At 42.5% G+C, this 27,931-nt stretch overlaps 1 protein-coding gene and 1 long non-coding RNA gene across 2 annotated transcripts; one reads left to right on the top strand and one right to left on the bottom strand.

Annotated features, from left to right (window-relative positions):
• Nucleotides 1–83: 83 nt before the first annotated feature.
• Nucleotides 84–5,472, top strand: LOC310679601. Its single transcript, XR_014512381.1, has 3 exons — nucleotides 84–220; nucleotides 1,025–1,161; nucleotides 3,571–5,472. It is a non-coding gene; the product is annotated as an uncharacterized lncRNA (long non-coding RNA).
• LOC310679510 (calcium-activated chloride channel regulator 1-like) lies at nucleotides 3,546–27,246 on the bottom strand. The gene is made up of 14 exons (XM_083444843.1): nucleotides 26,415–27,246; nucleotides 23,264–23,404; nucleotides 22,174–22,324; nucleotides 21,009–21,117; nucleotides 19,793–19,961; nucleotides 17,938–18,159; nucleotides 15,915–16,139; nucleotides 15,206–15,383; nucleotides 13,410–13,516; nucleotides 10,276–10,506; nucleotides 8,855–9,125; nucleotides 8,086–8,250; nucleotides 5,766–6,011; nucleotides 3,546–5,049 (listed from the first exon to the last, which is right to left on the bottom strand). Exons 1-14 carry the CDS (start codon nucleotides 26,568–26,570, stop codon nucleotides 4,571–4,573), a joined length of 2,850 nt encoding a protein of 949 aa, XP_083300969.1. The 5' UTR covers nucleotides 26,571–27,246; the 3' UTR covers nucleotides 3,546–4,570.
• Nucleotides 27,247–27,931: the final 685 nt, after the last annotated feature.

Here is a 27,931-nt window from a genome sequence, read left to right as displayed (position 1 = left end):
TGCGGATCCGGCATCTGATTGGGCGGGAGGAGCGCGGGGTGGGCGGGATCGAGGGGAAAGGAGGCGCGAGACGGGGGTTAAGCGCCGCCCCCAAGTCCGCCCCTTAAAAGGGAGGCTTCGCGATGAGAAGTCAAAGGAGCGGTTGTTGCTCCCTAAGGGAGGAAACGGCTTTTTTTGTCGCTAGCACGGGAGCGTTCATTTCGCTCGTTCTACGTTTCGGGTGAGTTGAGTCTGAAGGGGAAACGACAAGCAACTTATTTTCCTCTCACTGTTATAAACTGAAATATGAAATGGCACCTTAAACAGGCACCAGAACGGAATGTCTAGGCGCGCTTTTTTAATAGCAAGAATACAAAGCTGAATAAGATTTGAAATATTTGTGTATTGTGTTGGTGTATTTGAAATGAAAACTTAATAAAAAGCATTTTTAAAAAAAGACTACAAAGCTGAAAATGAACGAACTGAAGCTAAAATGTTATGTTCATTTTCCACAGTGTCTAGTCCTTCCCCTGCCCACTCCACTACTCAGAGAGTAGCTGGAAGTAGGGAGACAGAAAAGGTCCCCCTTTCCTTCCACTCAGCAGACAAGCCCTGGATTCTCCCTACATCCCCTTTCCTTCATTAAAAAATATCATTTTTGGCACCACAGTTAACGCATATTAAAGACCTATACAGCTGGTGGCAGTGTCCAGTTCGCAAACCTAAGACTTAAGGGTCCTTCAGTGATCCCAATTTATTTAGATTTTAAGCATCCCTGTGAGAGTGAGGTAGAGAACACTTTAACATGCACTACTTAAACCATCATAACTCACTGACTAGTATATTTCAGATTAAAAGCACACCGTACATTAAAAGTACATTAAACAAGGCAACTAAAACCTAAACGAAACATGATGGGTTGAAAAGCAAAAATAAAGTTTTTCAGGTCCCCAATCCAAGCACGTTTTACTTGGTAGGAAGCCCCATTGAACTTGGTTGGAATTTATTTCTGAGTAACAGTGGCCATTTTAATCCTATATTTTAGGTGCAGTACTGGGCCCAGAGCTCAGAAACGGCTCACGAAATTCCCTGTCGCAAAACGCGCCCAGAACAATGGGAATTTCGAACGCTGTGTGTGATTGAGCTGAATTAGAGGCACATTAAGGTGTGTGCTTTGAGAAGGTATGAGTTAATATTTAATTATCCCTTTTTTGTCCTTTCAGGGTGACGCTTGGTGGTTTAAATGTTTGACAGTTTTCTTTAGTTCTTTTCAATGCCTGCACATAGTGCATGTGACATCACACACACTATGTGCAGGTATGTGCGTGTAACATCACAGATCTGCGTGGCAGCGGCGGGCACCCACGATCCTGAGGGTGAGATGGCACCCCTGAAATACAGTATATAAATGCAATAAAATGGATGGATAATTGCTGGAAGATTTCGCTGCACATTATTCAGCCATTTACCCATCTTGGTCCATTAAATAAAGCATGGCTTTAGAAACTGATCTTAGGCTGCAATTCTAAATGAATTTACAAAGAAGTAAGCCTTACTCAACACAGAGGGACTTCTGATAAAGCATACATAGGATCATACCACACAGTAGTTCTGTGTGCTTTGGGAGTCCACTAGATGTCAGTATAATAAAACCTATTTACTTAACACATTTGTTGGGGTGGGACAAGTTGCATTTACACAATGTTCCAGCACTATGTGTCAGTTTCACCTGAAATAAAGAGATTATCTGGATTGCAGCATCACAGTGGTCAAAACTTTCCCCCAGAGATAGTAGTGAACATCCAGATTTTCTAGTTTACTGAGCTAAGTATGAGACATGATGTCAACAGACCCATTAGGTAAATTTGGTGCCTCCCACCTCGCCTTCTGCTCAATTTACTATGTCAGTGGTTTTCAACCAGTGTGCCGTGGCACCCTGGGGTGTCTTGAATGATAGTCAGGGGTGCTGCGGGCAACTCTGGCCTCTGTCCCTCTTTCCTTTCTTCCCTCCTCTGATGCCCTCTTGCATGTCTGCACAGCTGTTTGTTGCAGCAGCCCTGGCTACAGGTTCTCCAGGTGAATGGTGCCTCTGTGGCTGACCAGGGGGTTCTTCCCAGGCCGCTTTGGGGCAGTGTGAGGAGGTACCTCTCTTTGGAGTGGGGGGGGGGCAGCTCAGAGACCAGTGGCTGCCCAGAGGATTCCCAAGGAGAGGGGAGAGGAGTTATACTTGGAAAGTCCTGCAGTGCCCTCTTGTGTTGGCGCCCAGTGCAGCGGAACAAGTTCCATTGCAAAAATCTGTCTCTGATGGAATGAAAGGCACTCACCTAGATGAGGAAAGTTGAACAAATAAAAGTTGGGCAAGGGGTGTAGAACACCTCCCATCTGCACACTTACTTTGCTCTGGAAATGAGGGCCTCCCTTGGGACACACCAAGGGTTAAAGCATGTTTGCCACTGTATAGCAATCCAGTTTAGCAATATGTGCATGGAAATATGGCAGTTGTGGTATATAAGAGCCATAAGCGTGGTGCACCTGTGCATGCATGCACACATACAACCCCCCCTTTTTTATTTTATAATTCTAAAGACTTTATGGCAGGAGTTGCTAACCTGTGGCCCTTCAGATGTCATTGGACTCCAACTCCCATTGACACTGCTATCTAGGCCTGATGGGAGTTGAAGTCCAACAACAGTTCTAGTTACAGGTTGGTAGCCGTGTTGGTCTGCCGTAGTCAAAACAAAATAAAAAAATTCCTTCCAGTAGCTCCTTAGAGACCAACTAAGTTTGTTATTGGTATGAGCTTTCGTGTGTGTGCACACTTCTTCAGATACACTGAAACAGAAGTCTAACAACAGCTCCCAACCAAATATGAAAAACACAATACAATGGGCAGCTCCCAACCAAATATGAAAAACACAATACACAATGGCTTTTTACTGTTTCTGCTTCTGTGGGCTGTAAATTTTTGCTGTTATTGATTTGATTTAATTTATTCTCTGTTGCTTGATTTTGTTGTGTTTTTATAGTTGAGTTTTATTTTAACATTTTATTGTAAGATGCCCAGAGACCTCTGATCATAGGGTATCATAGAAATATCATTAATGACAATCTCGTTTTTCATTGATAAGCATCCATGTTATGTACATAGGCAGTCTTTCATTTAAACACTGACCAGATGCAGAAGAGTTTCACTTCAGCAGGGTTGATGCAACCTGTGTCTTCAGACCATCGTCTGGTTATGATTATTTAGATGTCACAGTGTCCAAATATAATTTTCTAGGATTCCACTACATTCCACTTAAGGATATTTGGTTCAGTTCAGTGCCTTTATATGAAAATGAACATGGTCAGACTGGGGAGAGAATAACAATCGTTGAACACAAACAAAATTATATCTGAGTAAATATGAATAGGATTGTACTATAGAGTAAGTATCATTTTTTCCAGATCTGAGCATTGCATCAATTGTAGGTGTATGAGCTTAGATAAGGTGATACTGAAACTTTAGAGGAGAACGCTACAATTCTAAGATCCTTAATTGGCAGTTTTGGTAACCAGGTGGTTGATTATTATTTTTTTGAAATTTAACAGGGAGAGAGAGCAACCCACCAATAAGATCCGGCCCTGGTGGAGTTCTTCATGTCAGCCGTGTAGCATGAGCCCCTCCGTTAGCACCTCTTCAAGTCAACCTACCCAGTTGAAGTTAAGACATTATTTTTCATGTCTTCCTGCTACACAGGACTTGTGTATGTGAGATGGCTGCTTAGGACATGACATGGGAGAGGGGGAGTCCATAGCACAGTATCCTAATCATGGGGATGGTGGACCACTTTCCTTTCCTTTAATCAGAAAACATAAATAAAATTGGTCCAGGCTTCTCCATGGAATCTTCTTTAATAATTTTTCACCATTCTCCCCTTACCAGTTTGTGCGCTGCTGTCAAAAAGTAAGAAGGCAATACAACTTTTATAGTGCATTTTTATAGGTGAATCAGGGATTCTAATCTGTTTTAAGCTGTAATCACTAACCTGGGAGTAAGTCTTATTGAACACAGATGTGTTTATTTTCATCTATGAATTGTTACAGGACATGGACATACAATAATATAATTTAGCTTTCATTTTTTACAATAGATAATATTAGTCTATTATTCAAGCTGTGTATGTATACATTACCATTTAGAATTTTTGGAAACCATGAAATACACCACAATCAGATACAGAAGGAGTTCCATTTAAAATCATGTAACTAATTATATAATAACACAATGGAGAAAGAGGAATATACTCTCTTTTTCCATTGTATAATTTAGGATATCTGACTCCTAAAAGTTAATATATAATTATTACATTCCAGTCTCAGAAGTTCTAGGGCTTCGGTATCTTCACTTAAATAAAGCATACTGTTAGATTTGCAAATGCACAAGTAATAACTGCAGAAGTACATACTATTATCACAAGTGTTAGGAATAGAATTACACATTAGAAGGAGTGGTATAAATGTTGTTTGGACTAGGAGTAGCTCCAAGTAATGGAGAAACAATCATAACTGCCCTTGCTATATTAGATGCTTCTCCAACATTGTAGTTGTATTACATTCCAGTCTGGGGACTTCTGTTTCTTCGCTTATGTACAACGCAGATGGTTATACTTACAATAACAGAAATAATGATCGCAGAAGCACATACAATGATCACAATTTTGGTTGTGTCATTTATCACACTGATCTCAGGATCATTAGCACCAGTGGGTTTCACATTAGATGAAGTACTTAGCAGTGTGGAAGTGCCAGTTGAAGAAGTGGGAGTAGCTGGCAATGTGGAAAAAACCACAACTGCTCTTGCCGCATTAGATGGTTTTCCTTTGTTGTTGCTGCCATCAATGGCACGAATGGCAAAGTAGACGGAGGAGCCATTTTCTTTCGTTAAGTTTTCTGACTTGTACTGAAAAGATTGTTTGACCCCAGCGACTTCCACTGTCAGTCCAGTAGTGTTCACAGAAGTGGCACTATCAAAACTTGCATCTCTTAATTCCAAGGGATTTTCACTCATTTTTATTTCATATCGTTCAGCTGCAAAATAAAGGACCCACAACAGACATGTGTTAGATGTACATCTTCAAACATGGATCAAGGCAACAGTGACAAGCCTATCAGTGCATAACTTCCTGTCTTCCAGGAACCCTAAGCATATTGCATACCAGCCATTGCATCATTGTGTGTTGCAGAAGACTTTGGAAAATATTCCAGGGCACACGCTGGTTCACATGGCCACCATGTCAAAGTTGTTAAGATCAGCTGTCGTTCCATGCTAATTTAAAAGCATGGTATTTGTCAGGGGTGTCCAGAACCATTTTTGGTCCAGGGGGACATTTAGAAATCTAAGCACTGTTACAGGCATCGAAAACAACTCGTTCCACAGAATAAAAACTAATGTGGCTCTAACCGCCTTCCCCCACAACACAGGAAAAACAGCTACACCTCCAAACAAATAAAGCATATTCTATAACTAGGAATCCTGGACTAAAACAAAGCAATGTCTGTGTTCTAACCATACAGTCAAACGCTTGACTTGGCCCAAAGAATCTTGGGAACAGTAGTTTGTTAAGGATGCTGGAATTGTAGCCTTGGGAGGGGAGAACTGCAGTCTTCCCAGAGCAACAGTGCCATGCTATTCTAGCATATTAAAGGGAGATTATTTCTGGTATAATCCCCTCCTTTGCCATATTTAAATATATATCTAAGCAAGGGAGTCATACTGGTTGATTAAAACAGGATTCCACACTTACCTTGTCCTACATCATAGTCATTCCCAGGAGCTGTCCATGACAAAAGGAATTCATCATCATCGGCAGCTAGCTCCACCTCAAGGTCAGTGATTTGACAGGGTGGGAAGACATCTGGGGGGTTTGGATTACTAGGAACTCCTGATACCACAAAAGAACCACCAGATGCAACTCTGCTGAAACTTCCTAGGTTTGCTTGGATTTCATCCTCAGTAGCTTCAGGTCTTGGTGAGTTCATTTTTATTTCACCTTCCAAAGAAAGAAAGAAAAATTGTGTCATAAGATGTAACTGCAAACGTTCTCTGCAAATGTTCTCAGTATTCTGAAAGTCTGTCTGATTTTTTCCCCTGTGTGCAAACACAAAACGAAGACAAGGCATGTATAAGAGGTGATAAGATAGCCATCTTCAAATATCTGAAGGGCTATCTCATGGAAGATAGAGCAAGCTTGTTTTCTGCTGCTCCAGAGGGTAGGGCCCAAAACAATGGATTCAAACTACAAGAAAGGAGATTCCAACTGAGCATCAGGAAGAACATCCTGGTGGTGAGAGCTGTTCAACAGTGGAATGGAACACCTCAGAATGTGGTAGACTCTATGCTCATCCACACTTATGTTTGATCCAAGGTTCATTCTGTTTGTCCTGTGCCTTCTCGGCACAAGTCCAAGAGGATTTTATTTTGTCCAGCCATGTTCCCTGTGAAAAAACATGATTTACTGCTGAATTGAAATAAACATCAATTTTCTGCAGATTGGGACAAACTGAAGAAATACCAGGATGAACCCTCTCTGCATTAGAGGTTTTTAAGCAGAGGTGGATGGCCATTTGTCAGAGATTCTTTGGCTGTGATTCCTGGATGACCTTTCAGGTCCCTTCCAACTCTACAATTTTATGATTTGTTATTAATCTGCAGTAGATACCTATTTTTCGCTATATAGCCAGCCTTAGCTTCTCTTGTCCCCTCATTTGGTTTACAGAATTTCTATGCAGAGGATACCCAGCTCTATACTACCAGTCACAATTTCAGTTCTTGACAAGCTTAACAGGTATCTCTTCATGGCTGTCAATAAATCACTAAAATTCAGTATGCAGAAAACTATAGTACTTGTGTTTCTTCTAAAACATTTTCACTATACCAACTTGATGCTCTGTAATTCAGTCTACTGAGCAATTCTGCTGTAGTTCCCTCAAATCGGTACTCTTTTTTACATTTCCAGTCTTTCTCCACAACAGTTTTATGTTCCACCAACTCTTAACTGCCAGTTTTGCAAAACTGCTTCTTCTTTCTAAAATTTTGACAATATTCTTCTACTTGATTTTCCTACTTCTTTTCAATTTTTTGCATGTCTTAAACTCTTCTGTGACAGTTGGGGTATGTGTGGGGTTTTTTGTGTGAGTGTAGATGCATTGTAGGTATTTTCCAGAAGAAGGATGCCAGAATAATATTTTAAAGCCTAAAAACTTAGGGAATTTTCCCATTGATTCCCAACATATTCAGCGAGGAGTGGCCCAGCTTGCTTCACCACCTGAGGGGCATTCTGCAAGTTCATCTTCTCTGCCCCAGGGTGGGGAAGATGAGTGGCAACACTGTGTGCAAGAACGCCCCCTTCTTGCCAATCAGGATGTTCTACTAACGCGGCCACTGCAGGGGAAGGGAAGATGAGCAACAATGCCACTTGCCAGAATACTTCCCTCTTGCTGGCAGTGGGACATTCCAATGGTGACAGAAGCAGTGGCATGGGTGGGGCACTGCCTCTTGTATTTCTACTACCTGTGGCAGGTGCTTCACCCTGCCTCATTGTTGAGCCGGCTCTGCATTCAATCAACAAGTAGAATAGACTGTGTCAGAGTTGTAAAAGGTAATGGACCCCTGGACAGTTAGGTCCCACCAAAGGCGACTATGGGGTGTGGTGCTCATCTCGCTTCAGGCTGAGGGAGCCAGTGTTTGTCCACAGACAGCTTTCCGGGTCATGTGGCCAGCATGACTAAACCGTTTCTGGTGCAATGGAACACCGTGGCGAAAACCAGAGTGCACGGAAACTCCGTTTACCTTCCCACCACAGCGGTACCTATTTATCTACTTGCACTGGTATGCTTTCAAACTGCTAGGTTGGCAGAAGCTGGGACAGGGCAACGAGAGCTCACCACTGTTGCGCTGGTGTCAGAGATGTGTACTCAATATCTGTATTAAATCTAAAATCTGCATAAGGTTGACAGTGGGGAGGGGAATGGCAGGGAAAGGTTTTCATTTCTCTCGAGATACCCATACTTTGAGAACTAGAGCTACATATTACTAGTAAATGCATTTTCATAATGAATCCTTACCATTTTCCACAAAACCTGGTATATAGAGTGCTTGACTCTGTCTACGGACCAATCTGACAGTCTTGTCTCTCCCTTGGACACGCACTTTTAAGTTGTATCTACCATTCTGTGTGAATGATGTGAAATACCTTGAGTAGATTCCATCATACATGAGTATATCAGCACCTGAGAACATAAATATTAATACTTAACATCCAAAGCAAACCTCTCACTTGTGGTCATTATAAACCCTACATAACACTTGCAAGAGATGTTTATTTCATAGTAACTACTCCTGTTTTCATGAAATAGAAAATGCCTGACTTAATGTGATAGTATGGAATCATAAGGGACTGGTTAATAATATCTGTACAACACAAGCCAGCATAACTCATGACCTACCAAACCAAACATAATACAATAACATGTATTGGAACTTGCTGCATACTTCATTTTCTGCAGTCAAAGTCAGCAAAATCAGGAGATTTATCAAGCTTGTGGTGGGTGCCACTAAGAGTCCCACCTTTCCCCATATGAACCTGTCCACACCCTGGAATCATTACCTGAAGCCTTTCTCTGTGTGCTGTCTCTGAGGGCTGGGTATGAAACAGTAGGCATTCTTTGCAGTAGGCTCAAATTGGGGATATTGGCTCAATGCATCTGAGGGAGCACACATGACTGCTTTTGAAAATATCTTTCTAAGAGGCCTTGGAGGCCACTATGTCAAATTAGACAAGACTGGTTGTCAGTGGAAAAAAATAACAAAATGCATGCTGCAATAATTACTTACCTGAACCATAGTCATAAAGCTCAAGCTCTTCAGTTTTTCCTTTCTCATCTTCAACTATGGCTGTGACATTTGCACCAATAACAGGTAAGAAACCTTGACTGATTTCTGCATATATGACCATTGCATTAGGATATCTATTGGTATCTTGATTCATATAGGGCTTCACAAGAACTGGAGGCACAGATACGGATGCTGGTCGACTGGTTACCATTATTGATATGATTTGCTCTGTTGAATGTGTATTCTGAAGTGAATATTCCCAGTCTCCCACCTGCAGATCAAGTGTTGAAATACAGAAGAATATTCAATATACAATATCTAAGTAATTTGGAGAAATACGTTTGCTTTTCCTTTGGTTGTTGTGTTTTCATAAAGATGGTACAGTATGTCTTTTATGAAAAATGTACCAAGAAAAATGGGTACTGGCAGCAGTGTCATCCTGTGCACAGGATGAACTAGGAAAGGAAAACACTGAGACAATTCAAACCAGCATTTTGGCAGACGCCCATTGGCAATATGGATTTTATGGGAAAGGGTTTTTGTTCCCCAGAACATGTGACTATAAAAACAGTTTCTGCTCAATACCAAGGTAGAGAGGGCAGTATGGGATGGAGAAGCCAATGGTGGAAAAGACCAAGTGGACCTGATAAGACCAATTCCAAGACGGCCAATTAGAAGAAACCAACTGGGAATGGATTACAATGCCGAGAAGACTTAAACAGCAGAAATCCAAAGCGGCAACACATGTCAGCCAGCCTCACCCTTTTCCCTTTTTGTTACAGGATCTCTACCTGAGGACCTTGGTATGCATGTGCGTGAGTATACTCCATTTGCTGTGTGTTTGAATTTAGCACTCTAAAAATAAGCCCTTGAGGGGTAGAAGAGGGAAGTGGGCCTAGAAGTTTTATTTATAAAAAATACACCTTAGCTACCAAAACATTGGCAAATGATATTCTAGATATCTCATGTGGGCAGGAGCAGGGAAGTGTCCTCAGTTCCCAAATGGGCATTAGGATCAGGGAGCCAAGAAGGAAGCTTGTGCAACTTCCCAGTGAGATTCAACTTCAGCAAAGCTGGCACAGATTCGAGTGACAGCTGTGAAGGGGCCTTAACACACTTCATGAACTGTTTTAGAGCTTTGAACTTTGCAGACACAACCTTCTTAATCATATTTTGTGGGTGGGGAAAATGCTAATTTGGAATATTGAAGGTTTTTTAAGACCATTACAAAATCCTACATAGAAGATGGTTCTTCCACACTTGCATAATCTATCATGCTACTTTACCTGTAATGGCACAACCCTTTAATAGCACAGCTGTAGTTCCATAAATCTCTACAAGATAGACATTTCCATATTTTCTATGTGGAAAAGGCACACTAGTAATTGCAAGGTTAGATGCACAGAGAGCTGGGATTTTACCTCTGCAGTTCCACTAATACTGAGTCGAGCTGTTCGGACATTTGTATTATCAATGACAAAGTTGTTGTGGTTGTACGTCTTTCCTTTGGGATCCATCAGCAGAATTCCTGGTGGATATATGCTTGTGCTCCATGTAACGACAAAGAAAGTGTCATTTCCCACTGTTTTATCAATTGTTACATTACCATCAAACCACCTTCTGGAACCGACGCTATGACTTTTACTTTCAAGCTGTTGGTATTAAAACAAACAAACAAAATGTTAAGCATTATGGTTAAAGGTAAAAGGGTAAAGGAGCCATAGATGATTAAGTCCATTCAAAGGCAACTATGGCGTGCAACACTCATCTCGCTTTTCAGGCCAAGGAATAATAATAAAAAGAATTAATAATTAATAGTAATTTATTATTTCTACCCTGCTCATCTGGCTGGGTTTCCCCAGCCACTCTGGGCGGCTTCCAACAAGAGATTAAAAATACATTAAAACATCAGTCATTAAAAACTTCCCTAAACAGTGTTGCCTTCAGATGTCTTCTAAACATCAGATAGTTGTTTATTTCTTTGACATCTGATGGGAAGGCATTCCACAGGGCAGGCGCCACTACTGAGAAGGCCCTCTCCCTGGTTCCCTGTAACTTAGCTTCTCGGAACCAAGGCTCTCAGTGCTGGACCTCAGTGTCTGGACAGACCGATGGGGGTGAAGACACTCCTTCAGGGAGCTGGCATTTGTCCACAGACAGCTTTCCCAGTCATGTGGCCAGCATGACTAAACTGCTTTTGGAGCAACAGAACACCATGATGAATGCCAGAGTGCACAGAAATACCGTTTACCTTCCTGCCACAGTGGTACCTATTTACTTGCATTGGTATGCTTTTCAACTGCTAGGCTGGCAGAAGCTGGGACAGAGCAACGGGAGCTTACCCTGTTACGCGGATTTGAATGCTGACCTTCCAATCGGCTTGCCCAAGAGACACGGTGGTTTAGACCACAGCACCACCCGCGTCCCGCTGTTACCTTTAAGCATTATACTATAGCAGGAAAATAGTATGAACTTAATATGCCAGCCAATCTTTGAAACTGGCACTTTGTGCTTTACCTTCAAGCTGGTGTGTATTAGGTAAGCTGATATACCTGGCAAGTTTTATAAACTGAATACATACAGTTAATTTTAAATAGGGTGGGCTGCTTGCAGCCCCCAAGCCTCAGCCTCTGATTGGCTGAGCGAGCACTGCCCACCCTTACCTAAGGGTCCAGTGCAGCCAGAGGTGGGCAGTGTCAGCTATCCCATCCCCCAGCCGCACCAGAAGATGGCAGCCCCCTGCACCCACCTTGCCCGCACCATGCAGCGATAGCTGCCCACCTGGACTCCCAGGTAAGCAGATGTTTTATTTCAAAAATAGTAAAGAAGTCAGGGTCAGTACATTGCCTAGAAGGTGAATTCATAGTGGATAGACGTGCTGAACAAAAAGTACATAATAAAGAGGCATTAATAAAAATGCTGGTACAGCCATAAGGAGATTTCCCATGTCCCATGCAGATCATGGTTTGTGCAACAGGGATAAAACTGATCTCCTGCAGTGTTTCATTGTTAAAAACATGGAGGAAACGTAGATAAGCAGCTACAGCTAAACAGGTAGGAACCATTGCAACTCCAGCTCAGCAACCCTTTCTATACATAAGCTATGGCATGCTTAAGCTACTCCATGCAGATACCGTAATTGTTTTTTCTCCACCAAATATATTTATTGCAATTGTTTATGGATTTTTATTGGTTGTTTGCTGCCTTGGAAGTTTTGAACTGATAGACAGATACAAAAACCCAGTGCAAAAGCAACAACTGCCCTGTGCTCTTCGGATGAATTTCAATAATAATATTTTGATGGTGTCTTTGAATTCAACACAAAGCTATGTTATTAGCAGGATAACTGAAAACAGTAATGAGTAAAAAACAAAAACAACTAGGACAAATCCAATCAGTGATCAGAAACAAGAGGTTGAAACTGGAAGACACAAATCTAATTCCATAGACCAGGGGTAGGGAAAGTTTGCTCCCAGATGTTGATGAACTGCACTTCCAATCAACCCCAGCAAGCATGGCTCAAGGCATTATGGGAGTTGTATTTCAGTAGCATCTGGAGGACCAAAGGATCACCACACCTGCCACAGAGGAAGAGAAGTAAACAAGAATTCACCTGGACAGGAGATACCACCAGCTTTGTCTCTATGCATGGACCTGGCAAGCAAAACAGTTGTAGAAGCAGCTCCAGGGGAGTTTGCACTCCATACTCAGGCTTGAGGATGGCCTGGCTAGGGTACTACTAATTTGTGGGCTCCTACTGGTTGGGGGAGGGACACGGGTGGCGCTGTGGGTAAAACCTCAGCGCCTAGGACTTGCCGATCGTATGGTCGGCGGTTCGAATCCCCGCGGTGGGGTGCGCTCCCGTCGTTAGGTCCCAGCGCCTGCCAACCTAGCAGTTCGAAAGCACCCCCGGGTGCAAGTAGATAAATAGGGACCGCTTACCAGCGGGAAGGTAAACGGCGTTCCGTGTGCTGCACTGGCTCACCAGATGCAGCTTGTCACGCTGGCCACGTGACCCGGAAGTGTCTGCGGACAGCGCTGGCTCCCGGCCTCTAGAGTGAGATGAGCGCACAACCCTAGATTCTGGCAAGACTGGCCCGTATGGGCAGGGGTACCTTTACCTTTGCCTTTACTGGTTGGGGGTATGGCCAAATTTGCCCCAACTTGCATATGGGTTTGAATTAAGGATTTCCTACCTTCACCCCCTGGGGAAGCAGGGTCAGTGGCCTCCCTACTCGCCCTCTAGGTGTAGCCCATGGAAAGGGGGATAGGAGACTCAGCTGTCCCCTATTTTACAAAGGTGGGAGAATGGTTGCTCTTTGTACCGGACCTGTACATTTTGAAATGTTTCAGTTCTGCCCAAATCTGCCTCTGCAATTAGCCTTTCTCTGCAAATTCTACCTGGGTCTCGCTCTGTACAATAAGAGCAAATTATAGGCTGTAGAGTTGATGTCACACTGTTGTTTTCAATTTTTGTACAGTGCCTAGTAATTTTAAGATAATAAGAATCATTACGATAGGGTACTGCTTGCACCCAAATCTTTGTAATCCAGACCTGAATCGATTGTTGACTGATATTTCCACTTCCTGAAGAAATTCCACTGAAAGCATCTATGAGGCCATGGGAATCCAAACTGTCCGTGGCAGAAAATTTCAAACCTCCTAAAATACAATTGAAATCATAATTAGAGTAATCTATCAGATGAATAAAATGTATTACATTACTGTGCTGTGTCTTGTAGTAGCATATCCAGTATGGTTGCATAAACACTGTTCTGAATGGTAGCTGCAGCTTTTTAATGTTAGGAACTGATAAGAATGGTGACAGGACTTCCAGGGCCCAGTATCCTACCTCTCCAGAATCCCAGGTGGCAGGAGTGGTCAGCATTCCTTATGCTGATTACTTAGCAACAGTGATTAAGCATCCTTAGCAACAGAAGCTTCCCTGTATGGCCTAATATTTGCCTCCATGTTTTGCTTTCTAACTTTATAGATTTCCAATTGACTTTTTTTTTTAAAAAAAATGAAAGCCAGGAGTTCAGGCCCCCTTCTGACTTGGGCATGTATCGTACCTGCACCCCATGTTGATGTCCCTGGGAACTGTACACACCCAGCAGCCCATTGCAGCACATATCTACTCTACAGATGGAACAGGATTGATGACTTTTGTGAGAACATAATTAGTTTCTTTTATACTGTGGTATGTATTAAAAAGAATCAGAAACCACTTTTTTCTCAGTTCCTCTAAATCAGATATTCACAACTGGCTAGCTGTTGAATGATTACAATGAACTATAAAATTTGCAATCTTAGGTATGGATTATGATGAGTATCAGCTAAACACACACTGTAGTGGTTCTAGGGGTTGCTCGTGCGTAAGCCGGTGCAAACACCTGGCTGGGTTGCCTGAGTGAACCTTTTCTGTCTGGACAGCCACTCACCCGTGGCTGTCTCAATCGCTGGCAGAATCTGTCAGTGGGCGTTTCTTAAACTTCTTCCAGCAAAGAAGCTCTTTGACGCCTAGTCTTCTCCTACTCTCTCTGCGCGAAAGCCTTCTGCGCAAGAAGGGCGTAGGCAGCGGAGGACCCCTACTCTCCCCGCTGGTCCCCGGCAAGGAGTCATGGGACCGCCTCACCGCTTCCCCCATCTGCCCCCCTTCTCCACTGGTGCTACACTGATTCTCTTCCCCAGAAGATGGGCTGCCTCTCCCAATCCCGGGACGCTCTCTGGAATCCCTCTGGATCTTGCTCTCTCCCTCCGGCACTGATGGCAGTTCCCTGACACACACACATACCTAAAGGGAGGCCAGGAGCACTCGTAGGTGTTTAAATCATTGGGGGCAGAAGCCCAAAGCTACAAATTTACATAAATTTGCAAATGCTGATTTATATGTATAGAAGCAAATTTAGACTTCAGATGTCACAAAAGCAAGTCAACCAATCCAAATAATCTCATTCAGGTTCTTAAGTTACTTTTCACCCAACCCCAGATCACTCCAAATCAGTTTGTTTTCAATTAATTCTCCCTCAGTTAATTTTCAAACAGATTCTGCTCCAAATCAGTGCAGTTCTCATTCATTGCCCTGCACATCATTATCTAAATAAAGTCATCTTAAATAAATTCATTTCTGCAAATTAATAACCTATACCAACATCAGTCTCCTAATTCAATGTCCTTTAAATTCATCCCTCAACTAACAGACATATTACTTGCTTCCTGAGTAAATTGTGTGTAAATTAAAAGGTTTTTTTGCTGCTGGATTGACCTTGTGATAAACTCCTTTTTGGAGACACCAACTGACACCAAGTAACACCAAAGAGTTAATGTAAGGCATTCTGCTTAATCATTTACCTGTCATATCTGCTAGTGTTTCTAGTTCTTCTGCAGCGTTTGGTCCCAAAGCAATTGTGTGAATTATGGACCCACTATTTCGAACATCAGTAAAGCAGGATCTTATACCGCCATCTTCTCCATCTGTCAAGAGCACGATTTCACAGCCTTTGGTATTTGGATACTTTTTTAAAATCACCTGTATGAAAAAGAGGATTTAAAATTTTAGCAGCAACTAGTAATGTAGAAGCAATGGGACACTTTGTGCTTAAGGTGTAAGAGAAACTTGCTGCAAACCTCTTCTAGTGTGTTGTGTTGCATTGTAGATGAGTGACAAAAGTGTGGACTAATTTTCTACCTGTGACAGAAGTAGACTTTGGTGAGATGGGTGTGATATTTTTTCCAGTTGAAGTAGCATTTGCTACTTCACTAATTTTAAAAGGAAGCAAATACTGTATGTGCAAAATCAAAATGGGTTGTTCCGCCCTCTCCCTACGTACTCTTCAACTATGACTGCCATAGCATTCCTTGGAAACACATGTCTGCACTCTGGGCTGGCCAAATAAATTTTGCTCTCTGAGGCAAATGAGAAAATTGTGCTCCCCCCAACCTAGTATTCAGAGGTAGCATATCTGATGCATTTCTTGCTCACATGCTGATTCTGGATGGCTTTGCTGGACCCAAATCCTTCCCACTGCACCACCTTAAGAATCTGGAAAAACTTCTTTACCTGAAATGCTGTTCGCACTCCACCACATATGATAGTTCCCCCACCAGCTGTGGTAGGAAGTAAGCCTGTAAGTGTTTGGCGCACACTGTCATTGCTGATCAGTTGCAACTCGGACTTAATTTGTGTTAAATCATTGAATGTGACAATTCCAACCCAGGATCCTGCTTCAATAATCTGTAGGAGGAATATTTCTGCTGCTTGCTTCAGTCGGTTGATGCGATCGCTCTGCATATGAATTAAAATACAACATCCAGAGAGTTGTCAGTGCTTTGCAGGGAGCAAATAAAAAATTGATAGTTATAATTAGGAAAAATTATAAAGAAATACCAATATACAAAATTCTAGTAGAGGTAAAAACACTTTGGTTCTCACTGTTGGAAGCTATTGCGGTAAAGAAAAAGAATATGATAGAAGGCTGGACAACTTATTTATTAAAATGAGGGAGGAGACTATAAAATAATTCAAGCAATTATCAGGAAAATTAACAACCTGGGTGCAATATAATTTAAACGAAGTATTTAGGAAAGATAGGATAGGATGGTTTGGGGAACATATATCACAACTGGAGAGAGACCTGTTGGAATGTACCAATTTTCCCCGTGTTTTGGATGCCCCCATGTATACGACTCCCCCTATTTTTGGGGACTCCAAATTAAGAAAATGGGGGGAAATTGCCCTGACTTGTTGAAATTGGGGGGGGGGAGGCGAATTTCCCAGAGGCTAACAGCCGCAGGAGTCCAACATGCCTCCTATCGGCTGTTCCCTCACCAGCAATAACTGGTGCTTTTTGGAGGGCAGAGCTGAGCTTCTTTTTGGGAAGGGGAGATAGTGGTGAAGCTTTTTTTCCAATTACTTTTAGCACTTTTCACCTTTAGGTAGTCCGTTTTTGCCGTGTGGAGTTTTTGCGTGGCTTCATTTGTGCGCGGGCAGTGCAACGTTACACAGGAGCCTTGCGCTCCTGTGTAATGTTGCACCACCCGCGTACAAAAAACAGATCATACACAGCCTCTCCCACAGCTGTAGGGTGGGCAGAGTAGGAGGAGGCAAGCAGACTAGAATGCCCAGTGGGAAAGGCTCTGCCACTCCAGTTGGCTGTGGTGATCGAAGATATCTCTCCCCTCTGCACCTTTCTCGAGTGGCCTTGTGCTCAAGAGTACAGTGGTACCTCGGGTTACAGACACTTCAGGTTACAGATGCTTCAGGTTACAGACTCCGCTAACCCAGAAATAGTACCTTGGGTTAAGAACTTTGCTTCAGGATGGGAACAGAAATCGCGCAGCAGCAGGAGGAGGCCCCATTAGCTAAAGTGGTGCTTCAGGTTAAGAACAGTTTCAGGTTAAGTATGGACCTCCAGAACGAATTAGGTTCTTAACCCGAGGTACCACTGTATCCCAAACCTCTTTGTACCATCCTTCAATTTTATATTCTAATTGCCCCTTCCATTTCCTAGCTATAATGATTAATGTGGCTGTCAATAAATGTGTAAGCAAGCCTGTGAACCTTCCACCCCATCATAAATTGATAATAGTGCTACCTCTGGACTTTTGGTCAGCTTTAACCCTGTGATTTCTACTATCTCCTTAAACACCCTTTGCCAATTTTTTTTTTTTTACATATTTACACTCCCACCACATGTGAACATAATTCCCTATTTCCTAGCATCCCCTCCAACATAACGTTGAATATCCCTTGTTTATTTCGTTTAAACTAACTGGTGTTAAGTACCATCTCCAAACTAATTTATAATGATTTTCTTTTATTCTCATAGACAACATTTTCAGTGTTTGATGGATGTATTAATGGAATATTGAATGGTTTAGTTTTTATAAAATATGCAGGAATCTATGATATGCAGAATGAAAAGAGAAGAAAGAGAAGAAGGGAAATCACTGATACTTCAAGGTTATTATAATGAGTATTTTAAATTATATAACAGAAAAGTTAATATTTTTAAAATAAAAATCAATCAATCAATCAAATAAAAAGGAAATATTTCCTATGGATATGGAAAACACAGACTCACCAAAGTCATACTTCCAGAAACATCAAGTACTAGACACAAAACTCTGTCTTGTGCTTGCAGCAAGGAGATAGTGGGATCAGGTGGAGGGACAGTTATTGGAGTTGAATTGGCAAAGTCAGAAGACTTCATAATTACTTCCCAGGTGCTCCTGTAGTTGCACAGTTTATTCTGCATATTTGTTGCTTTCATATTATGGGTGTTATTGTTACAGAACTGAGTAACCTAAATAAAAGAGAAGGAGAATTGGTCAAAATCACACACTTCTTAGCAATTTCCTTATGACGTGGTGCTGTGAAGGTGGACATTCTTTGTCATAAAAAAAAATGGCTTCAGGGTGTTATGTGGATTTTTTCTTTGTAGGCATTTGTTGCCCTTTATCTCACAAAAAAATATAGTGGCAAGAGCCTGTTTCTGTTCACCCGCTGATCCCATGGCCAACAGAGTAAATAAGTTTGCAGCAGAGAGTGTCAGTGCTTGTGTGTGGCACCCAGGTCAGTGGCAGACTTTGGGCTCTTGAATTTCAGCAGCCCTCTCTGTGATGCTAAAATTTGCCCTCCCTGCCTCTCATGCTCCATTCTACAACATTTGGCACCCCCTGCAGTGTGGCACCCTGTGCAGTTGCACCAGTTGCAGCACCCTAAAACTGCCTCTGCCTAGAATCCCATATCTTTACAAGGCAATTGAGCACCAATAAGGGGGCTTCCTCTGCTTCCCCTGTAGCTACAAGAGTATCTCATTAATTTGTACTCTTTCAGAGGGAAGGGTGAGGGAGAAATAGCTGGGTAGCTGTTGAAGCTTGGCTAAATGATGAGGAGGAAGCCTGTATTGGGTGTAGCTAAGTGCTATCCCTTGTTTTCCAGTATCCCAGAACAGGGAAGAAGCGGTTCCCTTTGGGGATAGAGGCAGCAGGCCCTTTCATGCACAGGCAGCCTAATTGCTAATATAGTGGTACCTCAGGTTAAGTACTTAATTCGTTCCGGAGGTCCGTTCTTAACCTGAAACTGTTCTTAACCTGAAGCACCACTTTAGCTAATGGGGCCTCCTGCTGCCGCCGCGCCGCCGGAGCACGATTTCTGTTCTCATCCTGAAGCAAAGTTCTTAACCTGAAGCACTATTTCTGGGTTAGCGGAGTCTGTAACCTGAAGCGTATGTAACCCAAAGCATATGTAACCCGAGGTACCACTGTACTTGATTCTGACCAAACTAAGCCTCTTTATACAAGGGTGCCAACCTGAATAAAATATTGGGGGGTGGAAGGAACAGGTAAGCCCCATCCTGCATAATCAATCACAAGACGTGGCACACACACCATTTGAATGGCAATGCCCATCAACTTGTGGGTGGGCAGCCCACTCAAATATTTTATTGGGGAGCCCGAAGGGACCTTGGCCCCTAGGAATTGGCTGCTATACTCCTAGACCAATATATATATCAGGAGGCTTTGTTTGGTCAGAATTGAATATACACTTCCAGAATTAATGCTAAATGAGCCACCATAGCTGCTAGAGGGCCATGAAAAGTTGTGCCCTGGGCTTTTTGGACTTGTCTACCCATGTTCTATCTGAAACTAAAGGAGTGAAATGCTTGTCAGGTGTGATTCCCCCCCCCCCCCCGCTCTCCTACCCAACTACTAGGTCAATACCATGATTTTTTGGAAACACAGTTTCTCCCAACTTTAGTGAAACAGCCAGCAAAATCTTGAAGTTGTTTTATATTAGTGGCAGGATTTAAACTATAATCTTAAGAAATAATAGTTAATTTAGCCAGAGTTGAGTATGGACAACATCTTGCATTTTTCAAGACAGACACTAAATAAGGAAGCCTATAGCTTCCAATTGACATTACACATACTTACTGAAGAGAGACTTTGCATATACATTATAGATGCTTGAGCAGTCTGTGTTTTATCTGGAATGAACTGGCATCCAGCTTCATACAGCTGAGTTCGGCTTTCAACTTTGCATTTTCTCGTTTTTCCTGGGCTAATTGGGAATATATATTGACCAGTGACACCAGCAGAGCATCTGATCAGTATAATAGAAGCAAATATAGTTAGTTAAAAAGTCAATATATGGATCTCATAGAGATTGTACTCATTTTTTTTAATTGAAAGGGTTTCTTGGAGAAATATAACAAATAATCATGCAACGCTTAGACATCCATATATAAAAAATGGGAATCGGGACTTAGCAGGCTGATTCTGGACAAAATATTTAAAAGGGTTATGGAAGAATATTAGACATTATGTATGAAGTTGATCATTCTGCTCCTCACCTTCTGCCAGTGTGACCATGGTGGGGTCCCACTGTGGAGGCCCCACAGGCAGGAGAGGGGAGTTTGGGTTGCACTCTGAGTGAATGAGCTGATTGATAATTATGCAGGGGAGACAGAGAGAGAGGGTGGGTATTAACTGTGGGGCTGGCAGGTGAGAAGAGCATTGCCCCACTTTCCTCTAAGGAAACTCTTCTGTATCCTGTCAGAACCAGAACAGCAAGATTGTTGTCTTTAAAAGAAACTGCTAATTGGTTAGTGTCCCTGAAAGGATGCTTTATGACTGTGTTAAACTAACATAACAAAGGGATGGGTTTGATGATTTTACAATGCTGTACCTTTGCCTGTATTGAAATGTGCTAGGAGGAAGGCACACTTGGGCAAATCCACACCGTGATCAACTCCCGCCCGGAAACCAATGTTCCCACTGTGGAGGGATGTTGGATCCAGAATTGGCCTCCATAGTCACTTACGGACTCACTGTTAAGACTGTGTTTATGGAAGACAACCTTACTCGGCTACGAGTGATCACCAAAGAAGAAGAAGAGAAGATTGCAAAGATGTATTGAGATCTCTGTAGTGACTTCTGCATCTGGGATTACTACCTTGTACTTACAAATATATTTTTAATGATTTCATCAACTTGTTTATTTTTGACCCCCAGTCGAGAATCTAACTATCTAACAATACTATCAAATTACAGGTTAATCTTCATACCACAACCAAACTAACAAGTCCAAGGCAAACATCAGCCATAAAGGATTGGTTATATAGTTTGAGGTATACATTTTGGACAGTACCTTGTTGCTTCAGCTTGCTTTATCCCAGTAGTATAGAAAGGTGCATCGTTGTTATATTCATCAAAGACTCCCCATCTGAGGTGAGCCCATTCATGGACAAACACTCTGCCTGTGGAAGACCATTAACAAAGCTAATTGTGACACTATTCAGGTGTCCTGGGTACTTACTAAATACAGTGGTACCTCGCAAGACGAAAAACTTGCAAGACGAAAGAGTTTTTTGAATTTCCCTATGGGCTTGCTTGCCTTTTTCTTAAAACCGTCAATGCATTCCTATGGGAAACCGTCAATGCATTTCCTATGGGAAACCGTGCTTCGCAAGACAAAAAATTCACAAGACGAAAAAACTCGCAGAATGAATTAATTTCGTCTTGCGAGGCACCACTGTACTATGGATCCCTCACCCAGAACCAAATTATTTACTCAACTTCTTGATGGGATACTACTGGGCTTCCCCTGTGAACCTCAAGCTATTACAAAAAAGGGCATTCCTCTGCTATGTACATTTTATGCCAATTGTTGATGACAAGCTTTTAAGAGCCGATATGGAAATACAGTAAGCTTCCTGAAGTGAAACAGGAACAAGTTCAGCTGGCTTCAGAAAGCAAGCTTTTATGGTCTGAAAATGTTCAGATGAACCTAACATGAAAATATTGCTAATTCCTTATATAAACTTAGGAGATATTAAGTAAATAAAACCAAACCATTCATGGTTTCTCAGTTCTTGCTCTGTTTATTGTCATTTGAAACATTTACTATTTAAGACTGTAGTAATAAATACAAATAATTTAAGATGAATTAACAGGTAATACCTCATGATCCGCGGGACGCGGGTGTGGGTTAAACCACAGAGCCTAGGACTTGCCGATCAGAAGGTCGGCAGTTCGAATCCCCGCAACGGGGTGAGCTCCCATTGCTTGGTCCCTGCTCCTGCCAACCTAGCAGTTCGATAGCACATCAAAGTGCAAGTAGATAAATAGGTACCGCTCCGGCGGGAAGGTGAACAGCGTTTCCGTGTGCTGCTCTGGTTCGCCAGAAGCGGCTTAGTCATGCTGGCCATATGACCCAGAAGCTCCCTCGGCCAATAGAGCGAAATGAGCGCTGCAACCCCAGAGTCGGCCATGACTGGACCTAATGGTCAGGGGTCCCTTTACCTTTACCTTACCTCGTGATCCATAAACAGCATGCAAACTGTCATTTGTCAGGAAATTAGGAGTGAAATGAATGTATCTTCCCTGTGTCCCACATCCGCCATACTGCAAGGTGTAGGGATCATCTCCATATTTCAGGTAAGGCTTTGCCACTATGACATCAGCCTAAAGTAAAATAGAACTTGGTTGAAAGATCACCAAAATACCTTTGATATTAATGCTATATGGTGGGCTTTGCCTCAGCAAACCACCCTCAGATTTTTGTTCTGCATAGAAAGGCACAATTCTGGACCGTAGGGTTGAACGGAAATTTTTGCCTGAAACAAAAATCTCTTAAAAACCATTGGGATTCCATATTTCTTTTGAGTAAACGCTTGTGTGTTTCATGGGACATGCAGCCCCATGCCATGTAGGTTGATTCAGAAAGAAGACATGATGTGTTCAGTTGAGCTTAGGCCCAATATATAGGATTGCAGTGTAATTTTCAATAAAGATGTGTACAGTCACATGTTACAACATAAGAGCCCTCAGGATCACATCAAGCATAGTGCACCAAGCGAAGTGCTTAGAGGACTGGGCTAGGAGACCAGGTTTTGAGGCCCCCCCCCCCCACTCGGTCATGAAGCTCACTGAGTGACTTTGGGCCATTCACCACTTCTCAGCCTAACCTACCTCACAGTTCTGCAGGTTAAATGAGGAGGGATAAACTGTGTACGCCACCTTAAGCCCCATGGAGGGAAAGGCGGAATATGAATGCAATAAATAACAATAACAAGTCCAGCATCCTGACCCTAACAGCAATTACCTAGAAGCTGACAGACAGAAAAGCAACAGCTAGTATTGAGAGACTCCTTCCTTTTCAATGGGAAGTTACATTGAGGTATTATGGCTAACAGTCATGGCTAGAGATAGTTTCCATGAATTTGTCTCAGCCCCTATTAAAGCTACCAAAATGTAAGTCCCGGAATATTTGAAGAATTCTCTCCACCACCCCAAGCGAATATTAGATCAGCCCCAATGTTTATTATTGTTATTGTTATTTGCCACAATATTCTTTTAAATCCCTCAAGCACATTTAAATTTTAATGCATATGCCTCACTTACCTTGTCATAGGATTCTATAGTCACTCTGCCATATTCAGGTTTTGCTGCCCATGTCAAAGGAATTACAACTTTTACAGACTTGAAATAAAATCTTTGTTCTGTAGCACTGAAGAGGTAAGCAGATGCTTCTTTAATCATATCCTACAAGGAAAATAATGAGTGTTCAGTGGCTAGCATTCTCATTCACACTTGCAGAATGTGCATTGGGTCTTTTCTGCCCTCCCTCCTGAACCTGGAGGTATTTCATTTGGAAAGATTGGGGGATAGGCAGCCTTCCCTAACCTCCAATCTTTAAGTAGAATAGATGCCCTTCAATATGCTCCTATTCTCTAATGGTTTGCACAGCAACTTGCCATAAACAAATTCAGTAAGCAAAACCATTCTTAGTTTGGTGGAAAGCAGTGAGAAAAGTTGTGCCTCTTAACTTTCTGGATGTGTAACCATATTGCTTATTCTTGTTTGCACTGCATAGAGTATACAACCATCTCTGTTTAGTGAAAAAGGCATTAGTAAGCCTAAGAGACGATTAACAGAAAATTCCCAAGTGGGATATTCGTATATTTTGGGAATTGTCTCCCCAAGAAAGCTTGTCTAGCACCTACCCTAGGAATGGGTGTGTGTGTTAATTTTTACTTTATTTGCATTTTAACGAGAAGCTAATTTGCATTTCCCAGACCAATACATGAACCCCAAACACTCCAGCCTTCAGAATTTGCACTTTGCCAGATTGTTCAGTGTAGTTCCCTAAAAATGCATCTATTGGGGGAAAACAGCTACAGAAATGTAGGTATAAGAAAAAAAACAATTCTCTCTGCATATATACACACTAGTAAAAACTGCATATGATAATTTGTTTAGTAGGATAAATTCACCCTAAAATATCTCCATCTTCATTTACAAATAAAGCAATACAATATAGAAAAAAATACAAAGGTTTGAATCCACGCTAAGGCTGTAACCCAATCCCCTCTTATGCCAGCTGGGAGAATTGGATTGAATGGCATCTCTGTGCCCACTTCCACTGGTTCAGTTGGTCTCCCACTGGTGCCAGAGTGACAGTTGTGCCGCTTCACCAGGGCAGACTCCCCCTTCTGCCTGCTGAACGCCTGCGCAGGTGGAAAGTCTGCCCAAAGGCAACAAAACAGATCATTGTGAGGCCAAGGTGGTGCTGAGCAGGCCCGGGATCTGCTCACCAGCTTGATCTGGCACAGGAATTGCAGGCCATTCAGTGTCTCTATTTTCCAGGCATGTCCTTGATTTAGGGAAGCCATCCCAGTTTCTGATTTGATCCTGGAATGTCCCGTTTTCCCTTAGGATGCCCCTATTTTCATCAGAGAAATGTTGGAGGGTATGCAGTGGCAAGCTTAGACTGCCTTGTAAGTTAGGCTTCAATTTTTTCTCACTTATCTGGGTGTACAGCCCATTGAACTCAAACTTCTGAACAGACATGCATAGGAATGTGTTGTTTGTTGCCCTTAGTTCCTATTGAAACTAATGGGACATAAGCCATGACCAACTAACTGCACTGATTTTAAAGGGACCAAAGTTCAGCTAACTTCCCATGATCTAGCTCATTGTAGAGCAAACAGTATCAAAATACTGATAGAAATACTGATAAAAAACAGCACAGTTAAACCTGAAAGAGGGCTGTGCAAAATAAAATGCCTTTGTGTGGCACTAAGAATGATGTAGGCAAGAGATACATGAATATTTTGGTTTTGGTTTTTCACAATTTATCCTTTTTCCATTCTTAAATTTAGTTCCCCACAGCTCTTTTCGATTGATTGATTTTATTTTTTTAAAAAAGGTTGTGTGTTTATGTGTTGCCCCTTAGTTTATTTCCATATCGCGTACAGTGGTACCTCCAGTTACGAACTTGCCGTATTTTTCGCTCTATAAGACACACTTTTCCCTTCCTAAAAAGTAAAGGGAAATGTGTGTGCATCTTATGGAGCAAATGCAGGCGGGAGGCTCTGCTCTGTGCTCCCTTTAAAGAGCTGCGTGAAGCATGTGTGCAGCTCTTGGGGGCTTTTCCCGAGGAGGGAGAAGGGCTGCCCTTCTCCCTTCTTGGGGAAAAGCTCCCAAGAGTAGCACACACACTCCGTGAAGGCTCCATGAAGGCTCCCCTTGCCCTGGAGAGGCTGCGTGCGGCTATCCCATAAGCCAGGACAGCCAGCGGGATCACTGCGCTGCGATCCCACTGACTGTCCTGGCTTCTGGGATTCAGAATATTTTTTTCTTGTTTTCCAAAAACTAGGTGCATCTTATGGTCTGGTGTGTCTTATAGAGCGAAAAATACGGTAATTCGTTCTGGAGGTCTGTGCTTAACCCGAAACCATTCTTAACCTGAGGCACGCTTTCACTAATGGGGCCTCCCACTGCCACCGCGCCACCACCATGTGACTTCTGCTCGGATCCTGGGGCAAAGTTTGCTACCAGGAGACCTACTTCCAGGTTAGCGGAGCTCGTTACCCGAAGTGTTCACAAGGAGGACGGTACATAACCTGAGGTTCCACTGTACTATCCTGATAATTGGTGCCCACACAGCTCTAATTGGTTAATGGGGCATTTCCACATCTAATGATCAAAACCAGCACAACATTTACCCCAGAGTATTTACCTCTGACACAGAGCTAACAAAACCACACTTAGCTCAGCATGTTGGGCTTCAGGAATTCCATTGCTTTTCATCATCATCCTTCCCTCTTTTCACAATTTTCAGGCTGACAGTGCCATTAATTATAGAGCCAAAACAGTGCCATTAATTCACAAGAGGGACTTATAAGAAGGCTTGGAGTCACCACAAGTTTTGCGAAAATGAAAAAAAATATTCAGGAAAAGAAAAACCCCATGAAGTTTGGGACACACCTGAAAAACAGCCTAATGAAAACTAAATGATGGACTGTGGCGGAGACCAGGAGAAGGTAGATTGGATTATCCTGGAGGAAAGCATAGCTGAATAGAACAGGGAAGAGCAGCACCCCACACTTTGACATTTTCTTATGGGTCCCACCTATATGCTTGGGTACAGGGGTGTCCAGTAGCACCCTGGAACCTATGCTTACATGAGGCACACTGCATTTTCCCAGCATATCACAGGTCCCTGAGGGGACAGTGATTCAATATATTCAGAAATATCTAACCACCTTACCTTTATGTTGTCGACAATTTTGTTGTCTTCAGCTACTGCAGGATTGATTGCAATGACAATGTCTTCAAACCCACCATTGTTGAGTTTTACCATGGTACCCGTCGCCCCATGTAGGAATTGTAACACCAACAGAAGAAGCCACCGACTGAACATCATATTTGCTTCTGCCACTTAGCCCTGTCCCACAGAAAGGACTAATAGAACGGGAGGGCTATTTATGCAAGTGCATAACTGCTTGGTTTATGACAGGACTTTGTTCTGTCAAGGAAATTCTGCTATTTTTCTGTTTCCTGATAATGCCATCTTCAGGTAACAAACTGGTGAATCTTTAAGGAATGTTGTAAATTAATTCAACCCTGCACTTCCTTGTTCTGCTCACCATTAATAGATTGCAAACTTTTTCTGAAGGTGTTGATATGAAGTTAGTCACGGCAACCGTTCAGATTTCCTTATAAGCGAGGCACCTCTGGACATAAAAATCTGTCAAGGAGGTGGCAAATCTGGCTTCCAAGGAGTGTGCCCCAGCCATTGCTGCCACTGTGGTGGCAGCAAGTGATGCATTCCTTAGTGACTGAATCTGCTGCCCTGTGGATCCTGCCACCTGAGGCGGTCACCTGATCTTGCCTCATGGTGGCCCAGACCTGGCACTTCTTTTTATGAAGCTTAATACAGTCAAACCTCAGTTTTCAACGTAATCCATTCCAGAAGACCGTTCGACTTCTGAGATGTTCGAAAACCAAGGAACAATGGGTGGTCAGCAAAATCCATTGAGAAAAAAATAATAACACGCTGCGTAAGCTGTTTGACTTCTGAGGCACTTTCGGCATTTGGCTTCTGAGGTGCTCGAAAACCGAGGTTCCACTGTATATTAAACATATCTCTAAGCAATGTACAAAAAACTGAAGCAAAAATAGACAACTTAAAAAAATATTACGAAAATCAAGGCTTTTTTTCAGCCGGAACTTGCCAGAACTGAGTTCCAGCATCTCTCAGGTGGACGCCATCGCCATTATAAGAGAACAGGGGAAGTGTTCATGGTGAGTTTTGGCACCTCTTTTTCTAGGGGGGAAAAGCACTGACAGAAATACACAGTTACGTATAAAAAAGTTACATTAATACAAAGTTGCTAATATATATACCATATTTTCCTGCGTATAACCTGCCCCCCTGTATAAGATGCCCCCTATAAGACGCGGCTGCAACCAATCACCTGGCCCTACAATGCACAACCTGTGTATAAAACAAGCCCCATTTTTAAACATTTTTGAGTTAAAAAACCCCATGTCTTATACACAGAAAAGTACGGTAAGTCAAAATCAGGGTGTGTTTTTCCCCAGCTGGAGCTTCCTGGAACCCAGTTTCTGCACCTGCCAGGTGGGTGCCATTTTTATTGTAAGAGAACAAGGGAAGTGTTCGTGGTGAGTTCCGGCACCTCTTTTTCTAGAAAAATAGCACTGGTCAAAATAAATTCTCACCCAGGGTCCAAACAGACTCTCAGCTCTTCTACAAAAGTATCA

The sequence above is a fragment of the Podarcis tiliguerta genome, assembly GCF_965153285.1.
Source record: "Podarcis tiliguerta genome assembly, chromosome: 6".
NCBI lineage: Eukaryota > Metazoa > Chordata > Lepidosauria > Squamata > Lacertidae > Podarcis > Podarcis tiliguerta.
This window is presented reverse-complemented; position numbering and strand designations above follow the sequence as displayed.